The following is a 20,536-nucleotide window of genomic DNA, read 5'->3' on the forward strand; positions in this document are numbered from 1 at the left end:
AGAGCTGCAGTTAGAAACTGATGATTGACCTCTAGACTTCGAGCCAAGGCTTCACTTTCAGCAGTACTGACATTCTGAATGAATCTAGCAGCTAAATATTTTCAACTGCCTCCCAGTCTCCATTTTCTAATATTTTTTTGATAGAAATTGACATGGAATTGGAAACTTTAAAGATCTGCTTGGAAACACACAGCATAAGCTAATGTGACGGTAACTGGATTTAAAATCTTCAGCTCCACTTCCCTGGAAACAACCACGTTACTGTTGGGTTAGTAAACCATGCCACTCCTGGCATTTGAAGAGGAATAAACAAGAGTCCAAGAGAAAAAAGCAAGGAGATTTCATTGACTCCAACTTTGCTTAGGAAACACGGAGCAAGGCCAAGTGATATCCATACATCAGGACTACATTTGGCATGCATCCACTTGGCCAGCCTTGATGTTGTTAAAATTCCGGTCTCCTGTTTACATAACAGTTTATAACGCATTATCCTTAGTGTTTTCTTCATTAAGGGGAAACAATAAAAATAAAACCAAAAGCCTACTTGGCTGACTTTCCACCTTGCCCTGCCCCTTCCATCTCCCATCATCCTAACTGTTCATGTGGTGAAAACCCCTTTGGCAGCCATGATGCTGTGTACAGCTGAAGCTGATGGGGCTTCTCCTCCTTGAATAACCAGAGCGTACCTTTGACAGCTGTATACAGTGCTGGTGGTGATGTCCATCAGGAAGTCATCGAATGTGAAGTTGCTGCCCCACCCCCTACTTGTGAGACTTTGGCTGGGTCCCCAGATCATAAGCAAAAGGGATTGGCTAACACAATGCCCATCCTTCAAAAAGAGGGCTACTGCTGACAGATGGGGAAGGCACTAACTGGTCCCTGCTGTGTACCTCCTGGGCCACTCTGGGACTTTGCCATCAAGAAAGTCATTATCCAACGTGGCCCTCAACCCTGGATTACAACTGTGAGCAAAACTAAACCTCTTTTTTTAAATAACTTAAAATAAAAAGAAAGCAAGGAAGGATGATGAAGATGCTGCCAGCCAATATTGCTAACGGCAATTAACAATCTAAGCTTCGCAGACAGCCACAAAATAATGGGTTGATCAAAAATTGCCTAAAAAAAAAAAATGTCAATTGGTAATGCCAGTTTACAGTTTCTACTGGGTCTTCTTTAGGTAAAAAGGAATTTGCCGAGAATCTTTAAAACAAAACCCAAATGCATTACATCAGCCCATAACTCTTGTTGTGCCTCGCAGTCAGGAGCCCCGCTCAGGGTAGAGGGAGAGAACTGGGGACTGAGGCATGCTCTGCCGGAGGGTACCTCGAGCTTCCTCCATCTGTGCACGTTCATGGGGTTCTGCAGCTCCTCCTCCAGGGCCCGGCACCGCGTCCTCTCCTTCAGGAATTCTCTTTGCATGTGAAAAAGCTCCCGCCTAAACAAGACAAACTTTCTTTGGCAAAGAAATTCTCGGCCCATTTGAGTGTCATATTTTTAAATGGTTATATTTCCATGAGGTCCTATATAAGAAGCTAGAATTAAGGAGGCTTTGGTGAGCACGGAGACTGGCCCCCTAAATCTGGGTAAGACATTGGTGACACCAATTCTTGCCTCTTGCCAAATTCAGGAATGGCCTTATCTGTCACCACAAAGAAGTGTCAGGGTGTCAGAGTCCTAATTCCTGAAGTATAGGAAAAGAAGGGGGAGGGAAGGGGAATTCTGAAAGTTTCAATAGACTCTTCCATGTTTCTCAGGGTCCCTATGATAGGAGTAAGCGCACAGTGTGTGTGCCACACATATGGCGCCTGACTGCAAGCTACCAGAGCTCATGTGATTCTGATGTCAATGGGGTTGAGCCCTTCTACCCTCACAAACGCAGAAAAATCACCTGGGGGGCTTTGAAAACATCCCCCAGCCTAGACCCCATCCTAGTGGGATTCAAGCTTGGGGGCAGGGTTCCAAAGGCTTCCAGGCCCTGATGGGACTCCTAGAACGCAGCCAGGACTGAGAAACACTGAGCTGGGAGCTGCGATCATCCTTCATCTGCTGTGCCACACAGCTACACAGATGGCTGGAAAAGTCGCCGGAGAACCAGCTCTGGCAGGAACATACGTCTAAAGTCTCCAGGAATCTCTGCTTAGTGGGTAACGTGCTACAACCATCTTCAGCATCCTGGGGGCTGGCTGCCACCCTATTGAGAGAAAACGTTGTTGGGAGGGGGAGAAGAGGCACGTACTTGGCGTTGACGCGGGCAGCGAGGATATTATTATCTGTTCTCGTCTGCTGTGGGTGTGCAGATTACTAAGACTAAGCTATCTCTTTTTGCTTAATTGCTTCATTTAAACCAATAACACCACTTCCCCTCATTAGTAAGACAAACCATTAGAATTAACTGCATGATGTTCACTCAACAGGGAGCTCAGAACAAGCTGCTTAGAATTAAAAGCATATTTTCAGCACTTTGATTCTCTAGTGTCATCAGAGGAGGAGGGCAGAAGGGGTAGCTACCCTATTTTGACAGCTAACGTTGCACTAGACCCTGCACTAGGCACACTACGTTCTCATGTTTAATTGTAACCACAAGTCCAAAGCTCAGAGGAGTTCAGTGATTTGCCCAAGGCCACACGACTGAGACTGGCACTCATACTTGCTTACCCGCAGTCTTCGTCAAGTTCTCTCCCCCATTGAAAAGAAGAATGAAATCTGTTACCACCCAGCCAGCAATACTGACTAGAAATGGGTAAAACTTGCTCCTCGTGTCTGGGGGTGGGGGGTGGGGGAACCTCATGGCTGACAGTTCAGTGACAGTCTTGGAGATCATCCAGTAGCTACTTAGAATGAATCCATTTGTCTCCCAAATGTCAGTGGTGGTGTCTCTGCTTAGTGCAGTTTATGAGTGATTTTCCAGTCCCTTCCTTATATTTTTTCTGCATTTCCCACATTTTTTGCAATTAATTGGTACCACTTTCAACATCTGAAATATAACCAAATACAACTCTTAACAAATACAAGAAGTATTGATCCATCCTTGACAGTGGGAACCTCAATATCACTGAATATATTCACTGCATCTAGGCATCAAACTGTCTTCTAATCCAATTAATTGATCCAAAGTGTTCCCTTATCCCAAGGTGGTCAAGGACACTGTTCATCTTCAAATCTATGGGGAATACAGATAACTGCTGAGAAAATATCAGAACTCCTCTTTGGTTTCCTGCAATTGCCTATATAAAACATGCTGATGTTTTCCCACCGGGGAAGTAGATCTCGGGTAATGCAAGATTTAAAGAAAGAAGAAGGCATACTAAGGTAAAGTGAAAGCTGCAGAAGATAAATCAAGAGTATAGTATAAAATTTGGCTGCCTTCTAAGGAAATAGATTTTCAAATTGTGATAGAATTAAATTTTCCACCTCTTTTCATCCTGTGCATAATTCTAAGAAAATGGTGTGTGAATGTTACCAGTATTAAATTTGGATATTGATGCTCCTTCTCATTCACACTGCCTTATTAAACAAATTTGAAAGAGCTCATTGGAGGAAAATTTTTTTCTAGAGAAAGAAATAGTTCATATTTGTGATTTCACTTGACGTTTCTTTTTTAAAATCCAGAATAAAGTGGGTTTTTCTTAATGTTTTTGCATTTGCCTCTAGTTCCCTGCAAGAACACTAGTTCATTTTTGTGGCATAGCTAGGGACAATAGATTTTATGGAAAAGTTACTCTCATTATTTGCTAATTAATTTCACCATGTAAATCATTTTGGACAAGGTGATAAAGACCTTCAGTGACTGGCAGGCATGAAAATGAGGTCATTTTGTGGAGTTAAAAGGGTTAATAGGGAGTTAGGAAAGGCCTAGTTGGAATAAGGAACCAGGTGTTTGTATGAAACTTGACATCAACTGATTAGACAAAAGATTTTACCCCAAGAAAAATGAAAAATTGATAGGGAACACAATGGGTCCCAGACCAATAGGTAACAATTAAACATATGAGAAACTAGGCTCTGGCACCATACCAGAACACACCACAGAGTAACATGTCTCAAATGCTTAGCAATTGATCAGGTAGGTGTAACCTGCCTGTTGGTCAGGTCAACAATATTTTTTAACTGTCACATCTCCCAAGTGGTCGACATGGTAACATATGTTAACTGGTCAGGGACTATGACCACTATACCACAGACACAGAAAAAAACAAAGCAGACCCTTGACACACCGAAACTATGTAGAAGAATTGATCAACTTATATGCAGTCCCTATATAAGCTCCCAATATCCACTCCTGGACAGACCCCTCCCTTGGAGACCCCTCTTGGCAAGCAGGAGTCTGTTTCTCAATAAACTCTACTTTCATCGGCTTTGCTCACCCCCCTCTTTTGTCCACATCATAATTCTTCATCACCACGGGACAAGGCACCAACTCTGAATTCCTGTAATAACAGTAAGAGCTCCTACACATCACCGCACCCTCAGCCCTCTGGCTCTCCTACCCACCTGAGTTTGTCAACATTAGCCACACTGCCGGCAAGAATCCCCTTTTCCCGGCGCAGGTTATTTATCTCAAACTTGAGGATTCTCATGTCCTCCGCCCTCTGGTTATACTGGCTCTCGCCTTTATTCAGGACAGACTGTTGGATCTTGATCTTCTCATAGAGCAAAGCTAACTCGTCATTGCGCCGGACAAGTTGCGACCCGAGGATGTCTCTCTCACTGATGACCTAGAAAGGCAGAGAAGAACGTGGCCACCAGGAAACAAAACAGATCCCTCTCCATTGCGAAAGCAACATTCACTCAGTTGATGAGAGCTATCGAAGGCCCTCATGGGCTGAAGACCAGAAATCACCTGTAGACAATTAAAACTGGGCTCTTCCCATCAGCGCTTTAAGTCTCCTTGGAGAAAGAAACCACCATATAAAGAACAATCCATGCTAATAATAATAGTCCAATAATGCAACAATCCTGGGCCCATGAGAGTGTTGTTTTGTTTGCATGCTTGTTTTCTAGCCCGTTATTTCTTTAAAATGTTTAAACTTGAATGATTTTATAGTGAGCTATCCAGTGTCAACTTCCACTACTTCTTACTATCTGGTACTGGCCAACTTCTCCATGCTGGGTCTCTAGAAGAATTTAAGTTTCTAACCCACACATTACACATGTGAGTTACCATATCCCAAATTATGTAATTATTAATTGCAATAATATGTAAGACATTAAATTATAATAGAATACAAGCTCCCTGAAAACAGAAACTTCATTGTTTTGTTGTCCAATGTGTCCCAAGTGCCTGGAGAAGGGATGGACACACAGTAAATAAAGCCAAGTTGAATAGTTGAGTTATTTCATAATTAATCAACACAAGATGGGCCTCTGCCACTGTTTTCCAATAGGGCTAAACAGCAGTGCTTGGAGAGGAATTCGGGTTCACAGAGAGTGGACTCGAACGCTTGTGTCTGCAGGTCTGACGAGAAGGTTCTACCTGGTCTAATTCCTTCTTCTGTCTCAACCGCTCCCCATCAGCTTCAGCAATGATCCGCAACAGTTTTCTCTCTTCAGCTTCTTGCTTTTCAATGAATTGTTTGGTCTCCAGAGCTTGTTGTCTCAGCTTCTGCAGCTCGGCCTGACAAAGAGTGAAAGATGCAGACAAATTTCATTCAATAGCAGCACAAGCCAAGACTACAGAGCCCGGGTTTAGATGTACAGTAGTGCTTCTTGCATTTTTCACTGATGTTTCATTTAACATGGTTTGCTCACTCTCACAAGCAAAACAAGCTAAACACACACACATACAGAGAGAGAAAGAGAGAGAGAGATAGAGAGGGATGCCCATGAAGAAAGAGCAATGTGTATTACAGTGATCACCTTTATTCTGAATTGTGCCCTTGAGGAATTTTTATCATTTTTCTGTGTGTGTGGAACAGGGGCTACATTGATATTCAGCAGAATTTTATCTCTTTCCAGCTAAACACCAGGAAAAAATATAGTGCCAAGGAAGATGTGGGGTTCAGGACAGGGGAATTCTCAGTATGAACCAGCTCCTATTATAGTCCCAACACCACCAGTACATTAACTACAGAGATTAAAAATTTTTTTAATTAATCAAAGATAACAACTAAAAGAAGAAATATCATAGTACAAAAATATACTCAGAATCAGCCCTTAAGGCATTCGGATCTGGCTGAAGAGCCCATGACAGTATTGTAGGCATGGAAAGCCAAGATACCATGGAAAAGGAAAAAAAAAAAAAAAAAAAAAAGACCTAAATGAAAGATCTCTGTGAGTGAGATCCCAGTGGAAAGAATGGGGCCATCAAAGAAGGAGGTACCTTTCTCTAAAGGGAGGAGAGAACTTCCACTTTGACTGTGACCCTATCGGAATAAGATCAAAGTCAGCGAACCCTAAAGGCTTCCATAGCCCTGGCAACTCATGACTAGAGCCTAGGAAGATTACTGACGCCATGAACAGGAGTGTCAAATTGTTAAGTAAGCAACAGGAGTCACTGTGTACTTACATCTCATGTGGGATCTGTCCTTAATGTGCTGTCTAATGTGAAGTGATGCTATAACTAGTACTAAAACAGTATTTTTACACTTTGTGTTTCTGTGTGGGTGCAAACTGATGAAATCTTTACTTAGTATATACCAAAGCAATCTTCTGTATATAAAGATAATTGAAAAAAAAAACCTGGTGTTAAATTGGAGATGGCATAGAAAATTAATCAATTTTTTAAAAATATCATGTAGGATCTCTGTCTTTAATGTGCTGTACACTGTTATTTAATGCTATAACTAGTACTCCAACAGTATTTTTTCACTTTGTGTTGCTATGTGGGTGCAAACTGTTGAAATATATACTAAACTGATCCTCTGTATATAAAGAGAATTGAAAATGAATCTTGATGTGAATGGAAGGGGGGAGGGAGCGGGAAAGGGGAGGGTTGCGGGTGGGAGGGAAGTTATGGGGGGGGGGGGCGGCATTGTAATCCATAAGCTGTACTTTGGAAATTTATATTCATTAAATAAAAGTTTAAAAAATGTATACATATACTCAGATACCCCCTCAACTTACAAAGGTTCTATCCCAATAAACTCCTAGTTGAACATGTCATAAGTCAAAAATGCATTTAATATACCTAACCAGCCTAACCTAGCCTGCCTTAAATGTAATCAAAATACTTACATTAGCCTATAGATGAGGAAAACCATATAACACAATGCCTATTTTCTAATTTGGTGTTAAACAGTTCGTGTAATGTATTCAATACTACACTGAACGTAAAAACATGTGAATGCATGGTTGCTTACCATCAATGTAGTTAGTAAACACTGAAGCATGATGTCTGCTAAATACAATCACTTTTGTACCATCATAAAAACAAAAACATCCTAACTGGAATAAGTCTAGGACCAGCTGTATAGATTCTACCCCTAACACATGTCCAGTCCAAACAGGAAGTTAAGATATGCAAAGGTTAGTAAATCCAGGCAAGAACTTTTCAATATCTTTGTTATCAAGCAGACAGTAAATCGACGTTACAAAATCTCAAAGGAAAAGTCATCACTGGACTGAGGTCATCAGGAATGCCTTCTCGGAGAGCTCACTCTTGATTTTGGCCCTTGAAGTTACATAGAAATTGCAGGAAGGATGGCGAGAAGGTGCTATGGATTGGTAAGCTTCAAAAGGGAAATTCCCTTCATCAAAATGCACATTTACTTCTTTTAATTTTTTTAGATTTATTTATTTATTTATTTTGAAAACCAGAGTTACAGAGAGAGAGAGAGAGAGACAGAGAGAAAATCTTCCATCCACTGGTCCACTCCTGAGATGGTCCCAACAGCCAGCACTGGGTCAAGGCATAGCCAGGAGCCAGCGGTTTCACCCAGGTCTTCCATGTGGCTTGCAGGGGCCCAAACACCTCTGCTGCTTTTCCCAGGCAATTAGCAGGGAACCAGGACAGAGCAGCTGAGACATGAACAGGTGCCCCTATGGGACACCAGCATAACAGGCAGTAGCCCCACCCACCATGTCACAACCCTAGCCCTTACACATTTAGTTCTACTCCACAGGTGTAGCTGTTATGTACAATATAACAGGAACGACACTAGGCCTTCTGCAAAGCTACTCTTCTCTCCATTTTACAAACACAATTACATAAACAAAGAAAAGCAAATAATCTGTCCAAAGTCACAGAGCTAGTAGTAACAGAATTGAGATTCCAACTCAGACCTTTTGATTCTAGGATCTGTGTTTCCTCTATTGTCACCACATAATAGTTCCAAATGAAATACAGAAGATGAGTAAAACTGTGAGGATTCACTGTCCACTTGGGGATGATGACTTTAGCTAATGATGAGATGAAAGTGGAATCTATTTGTGAAAAAAGATACAGGAGGACTGGCACTGTGGTATAGTGGGTAAAGCTGCCGCCTGCAGCACCAGCGTCCCATATGGGTGCTGGTTCAAGATCCAGCTGCTCCACTTCTGATCCCACTCTCTGCTATGGCCTGGGAAAGCAGTAGAAGATGGCCCAAGCACTTGGGCTCCTGCACCTATGTAAGACCCAGAATAAGCTCCTGGCTCCTGGCTTCATATCGACCCAGCTCTGCTTGTTGTGGTCATTTAGAGAGTGAACCAGCAGATCGAAGATCTCTCTCTCTCTCTCTCTCTCTCTCTCTCTTTCTCTCTCTCTCTCTCTCTCTCTCTGCCTTTATAACTCTACCTTTCAAATAAATAAAGAAATCTTAAAAAAAGAAAAAAAGGAAGAAATTTTAAAAAGGAGGGGGGAGGGGATTTCTTTCTATTTCTGCCTGAAGTTTAAAGGGAAGAACCAGTCAGGTCTCTGGTAATTGACAGGTATATTTCCAAAATGGAGGAGCATGTGTTGGGGAAGGGCAGTCAAGAGTCAGGCTCCTGTGAACAAAGGCATGCAAACTATAAAGTACTCGGTGTGTTCACCAGACACCAAAGCATCCAGTGTGGCTGGATCAGTGTGAGGTAGGCAAAAGAGGTAAGGCTGGCAAGTAGCCAAACAAGACTGTGTCATGTGCTGTATAGAGTATGCCATGAAGAATAACAGTTACCATTCATTAAAGGAAAGAAGACTGTGTTTCAGAGTTTCCATGCACACTAAGAAAGAACAAGCGGTATCACCACCCAGGCTGGCACAAGAGGAAACAAGTGAAGAGGAGGAACTTCGCTTTCATTCTTGCCTGGAATCACAAGGGAGATGACAAGACCATATTGAGGTTCCAACTTGTCAATAGCTTGCAGATCAATGATGAAAGAGTAACAATTCTTCTCCTTTGGGACCCTACCATCCAGAAAGATCATCAGGATGATAGAAAGCCCCATACTTGTAAGACTCTATGAACCAACCCAACTCTAATCAAGGTTTGCCTCTAATCCATGAAGACGAACAGTCATTAATTTGTACCTCAGACTTATCCAAACAGTAGAAGATTCTGTGCACCTAGAAATAAATGTGCAATGTCACAAATTAAATGCTACCAGCAATAATAAAACCAAGGGTTTCTCTTATGACATTTTGTCTGTTCATTTATGAAATATATTTTGGTCCAGGGACAAGCAAAAGGAAATACTTATTTGGAAAATATCTGGTCTAGCATTTACCACATGGAGGGATTGTTTGCTAGGAAAGAGAGCAAAGAACAAACCTTTCTGTTCCTATAATCATGCAAGGTAACAGTGACAACAATAATAAAATATCTGTGTAGCTCAGGTTTTCCTTAATAAAACTTTTATTTTCCCAGCTTTGCAACATTCACTGCCCTGTTCCTCAGTGCCAAGAGCTGATCGGAATCCATCAGCAGAACAAAATGAAACCCCTGTTATATTAAAATGCAATCAACGGTGTGTAAAAGTATCTGTCTGAAATGTAAAACCATTCGTGCGTTTGGCATTGCTGGGTACTTTTTTCATAATATATCAAAATCCTGAGTGGTCTCCTTATGTCATAAATTTATGGGCTGCAAACAAGATGTGGCATTAGACGTTAGCAGCAAATGTTAACATCTACAAAAAACCTTGGGTCTGATGCATTTCACAGTTGTAAATCTGAGCTGTCTCCCCTGGAAAGAGGGTAACAACTGCTGTGCACCCAAAGGCCCATCAAACAATAGCCTCAGTGGGCCCTGAGATTTCTGCACCTATGGAAGTATTACTGGTGGGATGAACTTGTAATGAAGTGGCAGGACATGCCTCTCAGTCACTGCAGTAAGTGTTTGTGCACTATATATCATCTAATTTAGCTATGGATGTAAATCATGTCTCAAGAGTCATATTTGTGGGAGTCACCCATTCATACTTGATTCCAAGATTCACTGAATTTCACAAAATTATCTGTTTATATCTAGCAAAACAAATAGGACCACCTGAAGTCTTCTAGCCACAAAAATAATTAGGCTTTGTGGGGGGAGGGAGGGTATGTGCTATGACTCTGATGGTGACAGCTCCCATCCACAGAGTCTGCTAAGTAAAAGGATACTGTGTCCTGAAGCCAGTCCCTAACGTAGTGCTGACTTCTGGACACAGAGAATTTGTGCTGAATTATTCACCTAGAATCAAAGAGCTGTCAGAAAGATGTGGGGTGATTGGGAAGTGATGAGACAGAATCGGGGACTTGTTAGGACTGGAAGGCAGACACTCCAAAAGAGATGGCTCCTTCAGTGCTGATGAAACAAGATTGGGACAGAGTGGGCAGAGGCAGCAGCATCTACAGAGAACTATTGACATTCTGTCATCAGCATAATATACTGACAGTGTCTAGACGCCTGAGGAGTCAGCAGCGGCTGAAAGCAGTGAAAACAGGAAAGAAAACATGGAAGGAGCAAGATTTTTGTGTTGAGGGGATTGAATTAGAACGGCGGTCACCTGCTATGACAATAGTTTGTCTATCAGCTTGGAGAAGCTGTAAATTGGGCTATTCTGTCAAAAGGCAACTCGTGGTGTCCCAAGCAGCCTACGACATGCCACTCCAGAAGGGATTAAGTAGCCATATAGCTTTGTAGAATTCACAAAAATAAGATAACTGTCTCTTAGAGCAAAGTCACTAGCAAATTCACCCTTTCCTCCAGGGTTTTGGTTTGCAAACTTCAGATGCATGAAATGCAAAGACCTGTGCAGAATGTGATTCAAATTCCGAGGCTAAAAAAGCCAAAGCTGAACCTGAACATTTGAGCTGTCATGTTTTTTCTTAAGAATGTCAAACAGGTTTAATGATAGGTCAAAATTAGCCAGTTGGAGTACCATTTCAAGTCACCCTTGAATAACCTCAAATAATAAATCAACCAGGCACCCTTTCTCTTCCTCATTCTTGCCTTAATGGGAAACTCTGGGAGCTAAAGCATCCTAGTTCCACAGTAAGTCCAAAGCAATGATCCTCCTCTCCTCTCTGATCCAAAGGCACCCAGACCTAGGATTCCCCATAGCAGCAGACTCTCCAGAGCAGAATTTTAATTATCCTCCATGCCAATATGGCTGGCCCAGGGGCAAATAATAGGATCCTATTTTCCTTCACTTTATTATAATGCTTCTTCAGAGCTACATATGTAGATGCTTGATGATGAAGAATGTAACTGATACCAATATTAACTAAAGTCAAACTCTAAGGAATTGGGAATAATTTTTTATAGGGCACTGCTTATTCTAAGGCAGGATTTTGTAGAAGGCAATGGGTCCCCATTGGGCCCCATTATGGGATAGTAGTCTTTTGACTAGAGCCTTACGTGGCAAGTAAGATGAGATTCAGCGTCATCCCTCAAAGAGAAAAGAGATGATGCACCACATGGGTTACACCAAACTCGTGCTATCATGGTCCATGAGATTCACAGTGAATCATGTTTACAATAAAACGCCTCTGATTCCTCCAGTGATAGATTAACCCTATCCTGTGACAGGCTCTGGGGTAAAATAAAAGCCAGTGCTTTGGTGTAGATGGTAGAGCTGCCGCCTGCAGTGCCTGCATCCCACATGGGCACCAGTTCAAGTCCCAGCTGCTCCACTTCTGATCCTGCAAATGCACTTGGGAAAGAAGCAGAAGATGGCCCAAGTGCTTGGGCCCCTGAACCTGCATGGGAGACCTGGAAGAAGCTCCTGGCTCCTGGCTTCAGATCGGCGCAGCTCCAGCCATTGCAGCCAATTGGGGAGTGAACCAGTGGATGGAAGACCTCTCTCTCTGTCTCTCCTTCTCTCTGTGTCAATCTGACTTTCAAGTAAAATAAATAAATCTTTAAAAAAAAAAAAAAGAGTGAATCAGCATATGAAAGTTCTCCCTCTGTGTCCTCCCTCTCTGTAACTCTGCCTTCAAATAAATAAATCTTAAAAAAAAAAAAAAACTGCTTTCAAATAGAGAAAGAAGGGTAAAGATCAGGATATTTTTAAACTTCAGAAAAATAGATGTTTCTATATAAAAGTAAACTTGAATGCGGATTTTCTTTTCCATCATAAATGCAGTAAGGGAGGTGAAAATCTCAACTAACTATATCAATTACTGGGCTGGCACTGTGGCATAGTGGGTGAAGCTGCCGCCTGCGGTGCCAGCATGCCATATGGGCACTGATTCATGTCCCGGCTGCTACACTTCTGATCCAACTCTCTGCTATGGCCTGGGAAAGCAGTGGAAGATGGCCCAAGTGCTTGCGCCACTGCACACACTTGGGCGACCCCGAAGAAGCTCCTGGCTCCTGGCTTCAGATCGGCTCAGCTCCGGCCATTGAGGCCATCTGGGAAGTGAACTAGTGGATGGAAAACCTCTCTCTCTCTCTCTCTCTCTCTCTCTCTCTCTGCCTGACCATAACTCTGCCTTCCAAATAAATAAATGAATCTTTAAATATATATATATCACTGGTGCCATGGCTCAATAGGCTAATCCTCCACCTAGCAGCGCCGACACACCAGGTTCTAGTCCCGGTTGGGACGCCGAATTCTGTCCCAGTTGCCCCTCTTCCAGGCCAGCTCTCTGCTATGGCCCGGGAGTGCAGTGGAGGATGGCCAAAGTGCTTGGGCCCTGCACCCCATGGGAGATCAGGATAAGCACCTGGCTCCTGGCTTCAGATCAGCTCGATGCACTGGCCGCAGCGGCCATTGGAGAGTAAACAAACGGCAAAAAGGAAGACCTTTCTCTCTGTCTCTCTCTCTCTCTCACTGTCCACTCTGCCTGTCAAAAAAAAAATATATATATATATATATATGTATGTATGTATGTATGTATCAATTACCGGCCAGCGCCGCAGCTCAATAGGCAAATTCTCCGCCTTGCGGCGCCGGCACACTGGGTTCTAGTCCCAGTCGGGGCGCCGGATTCTGTCCCGGTTGCCCCTCTTCCAGGCCAGCTCTCTGCTGTGGCCCGGGAGTGCAGTGGAGGATGGCCCAGGTGCTTGGGCCCTGCTCCCGCCTGGGAGACCAGGAGAAGCACCTGGCTCCTGCCTTCGGATCAGCGCAATGCGCCCGCCACAGTGTGCCGGCCATGGCAGCCATTGGAGGGTGAACCAATGGCAAAAGGAAGACCTTTTCTCTATCTCTCTCTCTCTCTCACTGTCCACTCTGCCTGTCAAAAAAAAAAAAAAAAAATATATATATATATATATGTATATATATATCAATTACCATATCACTTGTGTAAAGGTACTTTTGTTATTGCATAATCTTTATCAAGCCAAATATGCCTTAAGCTAATTGAATGTAGCAGTTCTATTTCCCTGAAAACCTATCATTAAGTTGACAATCCCATTATTAAATTGAGAGTACATGTTTCAGTCTACAGAGTCTTAGAATTAAGGAAATACACCATTAAACCTATGTGATACTAGACACAGTTTTCAAGATCAGAACTATCTTTGAAAGCTAAGATGTACAGACGCCACGGTATCTAGTCTCCCATTTGTTAACAGTTCCCATAAATGACTCACAGCATCTATGGGTAATCTGCATATACATTTTCAAAGTAAAAGTGGCATCATTCTCTTAAGAGTCCCTTTTTTAATTCTTTGGTCAAACGGATTATTAGGGAAATTCATTGGATTGGACAGGAAAATGAAACACAAGAGGCTTAGTGAAGAGTATACTAAAATATATTTGGTTAGAGGATTTGAAGTGGTATATATTTATTTGGCATGTATTCTTGGGAAGAGTATGTTATGTTAGTAGACACAGAATGCTCTAAATTAGTAGGTTTAAAAGGATATGGCTTGGTAAGACATGCGAACAAAGGTGATTTCTAGAGGAGCAAAATTCTTCAGCCCACTAAGATCTAGGGAAATATGAACCTGTTGGGAATGAACCAAGGGAGAGCAAAACTCTGACAACGAGGAGTTAACAACATTGCTGGTAGGAAAGTCTCACACACAGCAAGCAAAAAATTATCAGGAGCAGGGAGACCAAGCATCACTTTTAGAAGGCCCAGAGAAGAGCCTGGGCAGGTGAATGTGGGCTGAACTGGGGCTATAAATGCAAAGGATAGTAGTGAGCCTGCAAGTTCAAGGACTTCGTTGGCAAAGAAGACCTCCTAGGTTATCTTCCACTGATATGAACTAGGAATTTATGCATCTCCACTACCTGCCTCGCTGTTTTCCCTGGAAGCATTTTCTGTAAGGAACCCCGACCTGAAGACCATAGAGCTCATCCTCCCTGTGCCTTGCATGGCTGGGTTTGGGTACCTGGCAGCTGGGACACAGGCAGCCTGGACTCTACTCCCTGCCCCTCGCTGCCTTCAGGGAAAGGTCAGTGGACTCCTGGCCCCCTGCTCTGCAGTAAGGTCTGTACCTTCAAGGTTTCCTTCTCTTTTTCTATTCGCTGCTGTTCCAGATTCAGCTTCTCAAGTGCTGAGTCTTTGGCAGAGATTTCTTCCTTCAGCTGATCTACCTGATGGGTCATAATCTTTAACTTCTTCTTCATTTCTGTGATTTCACCCTAACAAGATGAAAGGAGAAATGTATGCAAGTGAATTGAACAGACATCAGCATCCCTGTGGAGGTCCAATCAGGTGTAAACACGTTTAAGGGCAGCTCTCTCAAAGCAGTGGTCTCTTGACCAGTTGTGACTGGACTGTTCTTTGTCTGCTTGCTCATCAAACTCAAATCACTTTATAGCATAACTCTCAACAGATGTAGTCTCATGAGATATATATAAAGTGTACATGACAAATACACACACACACACACACCTGCATGCACACACACTTTGTATTCCTCATCTTAAGAAAGGAATCAGAAGCACAACAAACACTATAACTAAAATATTTCACAGCAAACATTTGCAATTAAATGAGTCTGTTGCTGCCCTCTGAGTCACGGTAGCCATTAGCATTTTTAAAAATCAAAGAAGAATGGCAATGCTACATAATAATTAAAAGGAGGAACATGATCTCCACATCCTATTAAGTTGTGTCATTTCCATTTCAAACAACCTAATAGTTCTGCATAAATTGATCATCTTTTTCAGGTAAATTCCAGGAGATTTCTTTCTTGGTCTAAATTCTGCCACTAAGATAAGTGAAATGGGGGCTGGCACTGTGGCGTTGTGGGCTAAGATATGTGAAACTGCTTGAAACCAGGGCCAAGAGGAGTCAAAATTAAAAGACATAAAAATATTCTTTACCTGAGCCTCAACCAGACTTTTGCTATACAGATTCCTGTCTGACCTCACAGCTTCGTACAGTTTCTGTTGCTGTTTTAATTTGCTCTCTGATTCAGCTATTTTTTTCCTGTAGTCAAAGATCTGCATTTCACGGATTTTGATGTCTTCCATGTTCATGAGGACCTGGAGAAGAAAGCAAGGATATGAATATAATTAAATAGCCAGCCTGTGTTTATGGGTTTGGGACAAGTGGAGTCTTCTACCTAAGGGACGCTGCTAGAGATGCCAGCAATCAGAAAATCTGACTGTGGCTATAATCACTGCAGTGCAACATGGAAATTCAGTGCAGCTGATTAGGGGCAAATATATGCTTTATCTACTCAGAGCTCTGCTCAAGTATAAAGACTTAACGCAACTATTTTGTGATCACAAAAGGGGGGGGGGGGCGGGCAGGGAGAAGAAATTCTTTCAATCTCATAAACCTCTCCTGACCACCTCACCTACCAAAAAAGAAAGAAAAAAAGCCACAGGCTTAAAATAGATCTTAATATAAAGCACAGAGAAAGATAAAAGATAACTTAGTTATGTGGCCACACTGGCTGCTTTATAAGGTTACCCGTGAAAGAAGAGTGGCCTTTGAACGTTGATAGCAATCATAACGCTGTCTTGCCAATGTCAGACTCACTCCATCAGGGGAACTCAAAGGACCTCATAAAAATGCATTCCACTGTGCACAAAGCACTTCCAGGAAAGCAAGGATGCCAGGATGACTGCCTCCTTTTTGCAAGTATGAAAAAGAGAGGCCTGAAACTCCTCTGTGAGCCAACAGCTCTCAGCGAGCAATCTCTGTGCTAGAAACTATGTTCTTGAAACTCTCAGCTGTGGGGTCGCCTGACAGTAATTGTTTTTGTTTTTATTTTTAAGGACAAGCTTCTTTAAAATGAACAGAAATGTTCGTGAGGAAAACCACTTGAATCACTAACAGCACCGGGTCAGTAACAGCAAGAACACACACATACAGGGAAAACTCTTAAGAAAGTTTCACAGCCTTTTAATGGCATTCTCTTAATTGGTGGTTACGATTGGAAGAGCGACACTGAGCAAAGTGACAAAGAACTGAAGGAAGGGAACATCCCTGAAGGAACCCCGCGAGGAAGGGTCCTCTGAGAAGGGCCATTTTACCTCGCACCTAGAGGTTGCAAAGTGCCTCTTAGATATTTACCATGAAGATGCTATTGCTTCTCATTAGAGTGCAGGCTCCTTTGAGCAATGTGTTCTCAAGTTGTTGCATCACGAGAACCTCTGGCTTCACTTGTGGAACTAATATTACACAAAAGACACCCAGAAGCCCCATCCCAGTGCTCCCCCATCAGAGTTAATGATGGCTATTATTTAAAATATTTGTCTTCTAGATCTCTAAACAAGTACTCATCCAAGTTTTCTTACAGATATTTACAAGGCGGGATTAAATTTTGGTGAATGCCTTTCAATTATATTATTTTGTACTTTTTTTTCCTTATTGGATCAACTGATGTTATAGACTTGAAATAAATTTTTTTCTTTTAAAAACATTTTAATTTCCTTATACATGGTCCCAAGTATAAATGTGAAATGTACATTTATTTTCTTTTCCTTAGTTACTTAGATCTTCCTTCTCCCTTCATCCTATATCTATACCTCATCTATACCTAACACAACCAGCATGTGCCTTGCAAGTTTTCTCTTTGAATTCTGCACACTCTATTCAAGTCTATAAACATAATAATCATAGCTCATATTCATCAAGTACTTTCTATGTACTGGTATTTTATATGCATTAGTTCATTCAATCTTCACAAAAATCTTACAGGATATGTATTGCTATTATCCCAATCTTACAAAAAAGGAAACTGAGTTCAAAAGAAGAGATTCACAAAATTGTTCAACTAGTAAATATTAGATACAGGGATTTGTTTCCCTTTGTTTTTTGTTTTGCTTTTTGAGTTTTCTTTTCAGCCAAATGGAGTCTTATTATATACACTTTTATGCACTTTGCTTTTTATCACTCAATAACACCTTGTGGAAATCATTTGAAATAGCTGTAATTCGTTCTCTTTAAAGGCTGTGTAATATCCTACAGTGTGGGTGCACTATCATCTATTCAACTCTTCCCCTCTGATGGGCATTAACTTTTTTTTCACTTTTTTACTACTCTGAACCAGGCTGCAATAAACATTTCTGTACATGAGTTCTCATGTGCTTGTGCTTTTACTTCTGTGTGATGGATTCCCAGGAGAAGAATAGCTGGCTCAAAAGATATGTGGATGGATAGATGGATGGATAGATAGATAGATAGATGGATAGATAGATATTTAACTTTAATAGATATTGCTAGACTGCTTTCCGAAATAGCTGTAACACTTTATATTTTCACCCCACCAGCAATAGTTTTCTTAATAGAAAACCATCCTTGAAGCTTCAGAATAAACTCTCTTTGGTCATACTGGATGATTCTTTTAATGTACTGTTGAATTTCATTTAGGATTCTGTATAACTATTGCTAAGTGATATAGGCCTACAGCTATCTTTTCAGTTCTATTTTAATATCGAGATTTCTGCCAGTTGCATAATGTGAAAGTAATAGTGCCTTTCTGATCACTCATTCATTCACTTACCCACTTACTCATCCCCTCAATGAACATGTGGCTGTGGCTAGGCAAGCACTGTACAAGTACAAGTGATACAAAGAAGCCATTCCCTACACTCAAGCTCATCTCCAGTGAGTGACTCCAGCACAGAATAGTAGATACCACCAGTAACTGAGATGTGCCCTGGATGTTAAGGTAGAATCAAAGATGAGGTTAATGGATACCTTCTGAAGATGAACCTGCACAGCTTATCTAAACAATTAATGTTTAGAGATTTACATCATTTGTGGGAACTGGCTCTTACTTCCTGGTCCTCAGCATCCCAACCAAGGACCCCAGGATCTCTCCTGGGCATGGAATCTTTATATGTTATCATTGTGGAAGGTATGAGTCAAATCAGTTATTTCCCTAAATACCACAAAAAGCACAAATAGCACTTGTTCTGAAGTCTTGAAGCCCTCAGTGAGTGGTGGAGCTAATTCTCTTTCAATTTTTTTAGTAGCTCCCACCTGGAGTCAAATCTTGATGCAAACATGTCCAAGAGAAATACCTTCTTCAACACATTTTTTTAATTTATGTAATTAGAGTTATACAAAGTATTTTATAGGAATTTACTGTTGATTTAGTATTATTAGTAATTTCAATTTCTGTCATCCATTTGGTGTATAAACAAAATGGGTCAAGGTGAGAAGAAGTTGTACAGACTCAGTGGTGAACAGCTTGGATGGTTGTTTGGGGCCTGGAAGGGACAAGATTAGAGAGAGCTGAAGACAAGAATTTGGGGGAGAGGCATGTGGATGAATCTAAAATGAAAAGAAATCCCATTCCTTCTACCATCATTTCTTTGATCCACATCCTCAAAATTCTTAAAAATGAGTAGCAAGTGGCCTTTTAAGACATCAACACTGGTAATTAAAATGTGTAAATTAGGAATGAATATGAAACCTAAATGAGGTCCCTTTCTATGGACAAGGCATCATCCTTGTGGGGGTCAATGAAAGGAACAGACTGAAAATACTTTGAACCATGTCACCAGCCTTCAGAATATCAAGCAGCACATCAGAGAAAAGGAAAAATTGCTTGTTCAATCACTTTTTTTTTTAACAGGCAGAGTTAGACAGTGAGAGAGAGAGACAGAGAGAAAGGTCTTCCTTCCGTTGGTTCACCCCACCAAATGGCTGCAATGGCCAGCGCACTGTGCCGATCAGAAGCCAGGAGCCAGGTGCTTTCTTCTGGTCTCCCATGCAGGTGCAGGGCCCAAGCACTTGGGCCATCCTCCACTGCCTTCCCGGGCCGCAGCAGAGAGCTGTCAATTTACAAAACAATTTATTTCTAAGGGTTGGGACTCAGTTTTTATCTTGATGGGAATCATTCAAACCAATGTCATGTAGAAGTTCGAATTCACACAATGTGGAGGAGTCAGTTTAGGCGGCAGCCAAACGTCTCATGAGCAAGCTTCCCCTACTAAAGGTGCTACATCACAGGACTTATGATGCCAGCCATGGGGCTGCAGCCTAATTGATTGATTACACCCTCAGGTACCTCAAACCAACTCATGAGAAAAATCACATCCACATATAGAACGTTTTCTCACAGCCAGTGAACTGGAGCACCTAGCGTTTGTGGGCCTGCCTCAGAGAAGCCCAGGAAATGCTTACGGTGCAGGGTGGGGGTACAATCCCGGTTTATAACCTACTCCTACCTTTTCTTTTTGTGTCAAAACAACCTGCCAATAGAAATAAGGATGAGATAAAAAATCAATAACGCATGCTGGAAAACTGCAGCATAGCCAAAATACCATATAGACCAAGGCAGGATAAGAAAGTAGGTCATTGAATTTGGAAGCCTTTAACTTAGATTCAATGAAATATCAGTACAATAAACTTCTCCGGCAAGTTTTTCTGACTTCATGTCACCAGTCGAAGTGCTGACGGTGCCTTCACCTCCCTAACGAAACTGAAAAACTCACTCTCTGAAAATAAACATCTGTGTGCCCTGGCATGTGAAATTTCGTCTTCCCTGTTTTTCTTGCTGTTTTATTTTATCTTCTAGTTTGAATTTAGAGAGGCATCTCAATGTTTCTATCTTCTTTTATGCCACATTATGTGATAGTATAAAATGGGGGATATAACAACACCTACCTCAGAGGGCTATTCTGAGGATTTAAGTGAGAAAATATACATTTGTGCCACCAGTAAAGTATCTAGCATATAGCAATTTAAGCACTTAATAAATATTAACAGGTTGTTATGATAGGTTACATGATGTCATATTATAGAATACTAGTACTGAACAAATCAATTTGATTTTTCTAGGAATCAAAT

At 41.7% G+C, this 20,536-nt stretch overlaps 1 protein-coding gene across 1 annotated transcript in view; it reads right to left on the bottom strand.

The window, feature by feature from the left end:
• The window catches only part of CFAP58 (cilia and flagella associated protein 58), a 117,950-nt gene that overhangs the window by 58,237 nt on the left and 39,177 nt on the right, over window positions 1–20,536 (bottom strand). Inside the window, exons 10-14 of the mRNA XM_062214771.1 lie at window positions 15,607–15,768; window positions 14,773–14,919; window positions 5,474–5,614; window positions 4,492–4,715; window positions 1,324–1,435 (exon numbers count right to left, since the gene is read on the bottom strand). Coding sequence (XP_062070755.1) covers window positions 1,324–1,435; window positions 4,492–4,715; window positions 5,474–5,614; window positions 14,773–14,919; window positions 15,607–15,768 — 786 coding nt within the window. The remainder of the gene's footprint in view (window positions 1–1,323; window positions 1,436–4,491; window positions 4,716–5,473; window positions 5,615–14,772; window positions 14,920–15,606; window positions 15,769–20,536) is intronic.

This window comes from Lepus europaeus, chromosome 17, assembly GCF_033115175.1.
Source record: "Lepus europaeus isolate LE1 chromosome 17, mLepTim1.pri, whole genome shotgun sequence".
NCBI classification, from domain to species: domain Eukaryota; kingdom Metazoa; phylum Chordata; class Mammalia; order Lagomorpha; family Leporidae; genus Lepus; species Lepus europaeus.